We start from the raw sequence: 5,661 nt of genomic DNA, 5'->3' as shown, positions 1-5,661 counted from the left end.
TTCCTATTGTAAATTTTGCTTTCTCTCAAATCTGGCCGTTTTGAATTTCGTTGTTTTGCAATAACCGAACAATAGCTTGAAATCCAAGAAACATCTTGTAACTCAATTCTTACAGGTTATCAATTTTCTAAAGTTAATGAAAGAAAAAAACAAACAAACAAAAAACAAAAAGAGCATAAAAACAAACAGCCGTAACATGCAGGTATTTGTATCGTCTTCAAATATTTGTGGAAAACATGAACTTTAAAGCATTCGCAATTTACATACACACATAATTAAATCTAGATATTGTTCTTAAGTAACGTGCATCACAGACTTTTGATTAAGAAGTAAGGGTATAGATTTACAATCGATCTGTAATTCCTTTCGACAACTAATTCCAATCATGTCGATAAAAAACACAATATAAGTTTAAAACATCCCCTATCTATTATGTATTAATAAAATAATCTCGATTTCCCCTCTGCATCTACAGATTCATAATCGAACATTCCCTAGCAATTTTTCAGTCTTCACTTAAGATTTTCTAAAATGTGTTTCAATAAACCATGCGTACATTTCATCCCTGTTTAAAATGATAACATTTATTCTAGAGGAATAGTCTCTCTCTCAAATACGTATTCCCACACAGAAGGTAGCAAATATTTTCACTCTCTACCATTAAGTCCTCACAACCCCACATTACCGTGTTACTTCCTTGATAGATATAATTATTTTTACACGATCGCTTATTGTTTCATTTCTAATCTCCAATTATTTACAACACATTACACTAGATTCTCAAACTATAATCGCTCTCTCTCTCTCTCTCTCTCTCTCTCTCTCTCTCTCTCTCTCTCTCTCTCTCTCTAATCTAATTCATTCATACCCTGCGTCCTGTAATCGAAGTATAAGGGAATATGAAAATGCTTATATATCGTCTACATTTCCACACGGGGGTCATACCTTATGCTTATTCTATTTTTGCTTATCTGTCTTTTCCTCTTTTTGTCTTTCTGTCGATCAACTTCTCTTTCTGACGTTCTTTATCCGTCTCCGTCTTTGTTTGTCTTTTTCTTTCTTTCTTTCTTTCTTTCTTTCTTTCAATCTGACTGATTGTCAGCTTATATCCTCTGTCTCCCCCTTTCATGCTATATCCGTATTTACCTTTTCTTCCTATTAGTTTTTTCGTTTCTTTTCTTTCTTACATGTCTTTCCCTTTATCACTGTATGTCTCTTTTCTCCTTTTCTTTCCCTCAGTCTGTCTTTATTTATCTGTCTTTCGATATACATATCTGTCTGTCTCTTGGTGTTCGTCTGTCTCTCCGTATACATACATACATACATACACACACATATATATATATAATATAAAGCTAAATGTATATATATATATATATATATATATATATATATATATATAATATAAAGCTGAATGTGTGTGTGTGTGTGTGTGTCTGGTCACGAATAGGCTCCTATATGGTTGACTATTTTAAAAAACTGATTACATATAATGATAGAAGATGTATCGAGACACAGGAATGGGTATGTTTCATCTGGCAGCATGGTGGTTCATTAAAATTGTGGGGTCTGCGTTCGCGCCTGGTCCACAAAGAAAAAAATAAATAAAAAATTTAAAAATAAAAAAAAAACGTTTACAAGTGTTTTTAATATAGATGTACATAATAATACTTTGATAAGTATGTTTTAACTTAAATAGGGATGGTAAAATAAAATTGTGGGGTCTGCGTTCGCGCCTGGCCTCCATAGAATAGAAATAGGCACAAACTTTAATAAAGACTTTTCATATCTATCTGCGTAAGTATACTTTGATAATTATGTTTCAGTTTGAAGAAATATGGTATAATAAAATTATGGGGTGTTCGTTCGCACCTGGCCCCCATAGAATGGAAATATGTCACAAAGTTTAACAAGGTTTTTTAATATAGATCCACAGTATATTGTGATAAATGTTTCAGTGTGCTTTGCTAGTATATATATAAAGAAGCAGTCACACACACACACACACACACACACACACACACACACACACACACACACACACACACACACACACACACACACACACATATATATATGTCTGCTTCTTGATCTGTATTTCTCCATGTCTATCTCTCTCCTTTGTTTTCATGTGTATGTCTCGAGTTCTATTAAATTACACACTAATAACAACGAAAAAAGTATGAAATCAATTTCCACTAATTTCTTACTAGGGCTCCTTGCCATGAACTCCAGATTACTAACTGTATTCTTATGTTTTAATTGCTATAATGTTGTGGTCTCGTAAGGATAAAAAAGGCACAACTCTGTATGTATTTAATAAAAACGAAATATACTGACCATAAAAGTAAATCTAAGAAATAGAGTGATATTATACGTCAGTCCGACTGCCACATGTGCGTGGCTTGTACAGAACATGTGTGCTCACGCCGGGGGACATATGTCTCCCGGTCTTTAGAGTAATTGGAAGAGATTAGGATGAACACATCACAATATTTCTCCCCAAAACTTTAACTCTGTAGGAATCTAAGTATTGTTTATTCTTAGGGTTTATCACTATAAGGTCTGAAGATTCCTGTTTAGGGTCACGATCTATATCAATTGTATCTTCAATCATTCAATCATTTATGATTAGATTTAAGGTTTGCGTTTTTCTTTAGTAATATCATCCGTAGTTTCTGAATGGCATCCGAATCACGTTTCGCAAGTTCAGTTAATTTGGTATTACTATTTAGACGTTCATATAAAAAACTGAAATGTTAGAAGCTGGTACGGTCAAACCAACTTCGTATTTGGCAGTTCCACTTGCGACACGGTTTACCTTTTTATAATGAAACCTTTTCATCGCTTGTTTGTGTTTCAGTGTAACTTCCGTTTGAGAATTCTTTGTTTTAAACGTTTTTATTTTCTGCCAGCATTTTAATTTCTCGACGTTCTTTCGAATTATGTTTTATTCTTTTCAGTGTTTTTTCTTGATATATGCACTTCATTTGATGTCTTTGGTTGCTTTTTCATAGTTTCAAAGGAATTTCGTATGATACTCTCTGTTCCTTAAACTTTAATCAACTTACATATTTCTGGACAAAACTATTGACCCGTAAATCCTCTGAATTGAACTCATGCCAAAAAATTGTGGTCGTTTTTTAACAAGAATATTTTCAATCATTAGTAATTCTTTTTTCCTTTTTTTTTTGTAATAATTTCAGCCCTAAATTTCACTTTTTCATCAGAAACCAATTTAGCTATTTTTTCTTTTAGTTTTTAGCATGGTTGGTTTATTCTATTATTATTATACGCACAATTGATTATGGACAAATCAGACTCAAAGTAGTCTTTGGCGGTTTTTTATTCTGTTTTTATTATTATACGTATTTTCTTATACTTGTGCCGTCCTGTTCGTCCATTCTTGTAGATTTAACCCTAATCTTATTTCCTTTGATTTGTTCTTCAATATGAACTCTTATGCCCAACTTTAATGCAAGTCAGACAGTTTTTAAATCTGTATGATTAATCTTTAATCTAATGAAGGGATCCAAAACGGAAACAGGGGTTAACTGGTAATTTTCCAGATTTTTTCTTGAAGTGAATGTCTTTGTAGGAGAGTGATAAAAATCTTTTTGAGTTGGCTTGCTTTTGAAAGTGAGTTGGAATGTGCTTTCTGACGTATTTTCCTTATATGAGCAATGGCCGACCTGTAAAACTTTTTAGATTCTTGTTTGATACTTATAAGTCCTTGGCAGTCTGCAGTGAAGTTTTGTAACGTTAAATTTGGTTCTGTCAAGTTAGTCAACAGTCTTCGTTTAGCTTCGGCGTCTTTCGCAGAAACAAGTACAAACATTAAGCATTTAAAGTTATCCGCACTAAGTTCAGAAAGTTTGAAATCGTCACAGTGTTTATTGACAGTTAATATCCACGGCGATAATTCATGAAAGGCAGGTTACGGAAGATGTGTTGAGCAGCCGATTAGTTTTTAGGAACTGGTCAGCATTTCAGTATGCTAGGCAGATGATATTATATGAGTACAATGACTAAGGTAATCCACTCAGTACAAACACTGCTCCTATAGAAAGTAATTGCAGACTACTATAGGTATACTTCTGCAAAGTGTCCTGAATATGACCATAAACTATATCCGATGGTGAGACCCCAACTTGCGGGCTTTGGGGAGTGTGGAGCCACCCTTTAATTGCCATTGCTCCCAGGTCCACTTTGACCCGGAGTGGTAGTACCTGTTAGGGTCCCAACTATGGGTTAAATAGAAACCGACTTAAAAAAAATATTTTATTAAATATTTTTTTTTAAAAATAACTGGATTCGGCATTAAATAACCTGAAAAGGGTTGATATGCCATAAAACAAAAACAACCAACCAACTTCTTCAAAGAGTATCATGGCAATCAGAAAGACACAGAATACAGATAACAGTATGAAGGGGGCTTCCAGTCTATCCGGAAGTTCCTAGCTCGGTAGGGTGGATTATGTGCGACAGATAACTCCTAATGGTCATCCAGCAACTGTCCGCATCAGAAAAATTCTCAGAATGGGTACATGGAACGTACTGACTATGCTACAAGAAGGAAAATTGGAAAATATGAACCAGGTAATGGAAAGAACGAATCTTAATATACTAGGACGGTCAGAAGTGAGATGGACAGGAGCAGGCCGCATAACATCCGACAGCTACACCATTCTTAAATCTGGAGGCGATCAACACCAGAAAGGAGTTGGCATAATTCTAGATAAAGAAATCTCAAAGGCCATCACAGGTTTCTGCACTGTCAATAACAGAGTTTTGATAGTAAAACTTAAAGGCACGCCTTTCGACATTAGAACAGTACAAGTATATACATCAACAGCTGATAAAGATGCCGCAGAAATTGAGGAGTTTTATGAAAATATCGAAACGGCAATGAAGAAACTGAAGTGTCAACATATCAGAATAATAATGAGTGACTTCAATTCAAAAGTAGAAAAAGAGAAAAATGAAACCATAGTTGGCCTATTTGGAATAAGAGTGAGAAATGAAAGAGGAGAGCGGCTCACAGAATGGCACAAGGAACAAAAACTGGCCGTCATGAATACATGGTTTGAAAACATACCCAAGAATATGCTGGACGTAGAAAAGCCCTTGCAATAGAACCAGAAATCAAATAGATTGCATTCTGATTCAAGAATACTTCCGTAACTCTATACAAGGTAGAACGATAAAATTATCGCCTTAAAGAAAACAACACTACAGCTTTATTTAAAAACTTTTATTGTAAAAATCAATTCATGTAACTTGATTATGTAGTAGAACTGACATCTAATTAATATAGCTGCCTTCAGCCTCAATCACCGTCTCGATACGGGTCCGGAACTGGGAACATTGTGGCACTATCTCTCAATGCCACGGTTGCTAACACATTCTTCAGCATTGTCGGGTGGTGATTTGGCCATAAATGTAGAGATACACAGAAATGCAGCCCAGAATTCCATTTCCTTGATCTCTCTCCTTTTTCATCCGGACAACATAGGGTAAGCACGCATATTTCTGTCTCTCCGTAAACGAGAGGGTCACCTCTCCCCCTCAACACTAGTTAAGCATAGTTAGTTTAATAATTGTAGGATATGTAAAGTGTAAATTGTTTTTGTAGTATATAGTGTTTACATAATGTAAAAT

At 34.7% G+C, this 5,661-nt stretch overlaps 1 protein-coding gene across 1 annotated transcript; it reads left to right on the top strand.

The window, feature by feature from the left end:
* Positions 1 to 4,539: 4,539 nt before the first annotated feature.
* Positions 4,540 to 5,136, top strand: LOC145292299 (protein CFDP2-like). Its single transcript, XM_080138626.1, has one exon. The coding sequence runs from the start codon at positions 4,540 to 4,542 to the stop codon at positions 5,134 to 5,136; it is 597 nt and encodes a 198-aa protein (XP_079994752.1).
* The last annotated feature ends 525 nt before the right edge of the window (positions 5,137 to 5,661 follow it).

The sequence above is a fragment of the Euprymna scolopes genome, chromosome 13, assembly GCF_053919585.1.
Source record: "Euprymna scolopes isolate OS-2025 chromosome 13, ASM5391958v1, whole genome shotgun sequence".
NCBI lineage: Eukaryota > Metazoa > Mollusca > Cephalopoda > Sepiida > Sepiolidae > Euprymna > Euprymna scolopes.
This window is presented reverse-complemented; position numbering and strand designations above follow the sequence as displayed.

Excerpts from the sequence above, each read along its gene's own strand:
- LOC145292299 (XM_080138626.1), top strand. The coding sequence starts at position 4,540 with ATGGGTACATGGAACGTACTGACTATGCTACAAGAAGGAAAATTGGAA.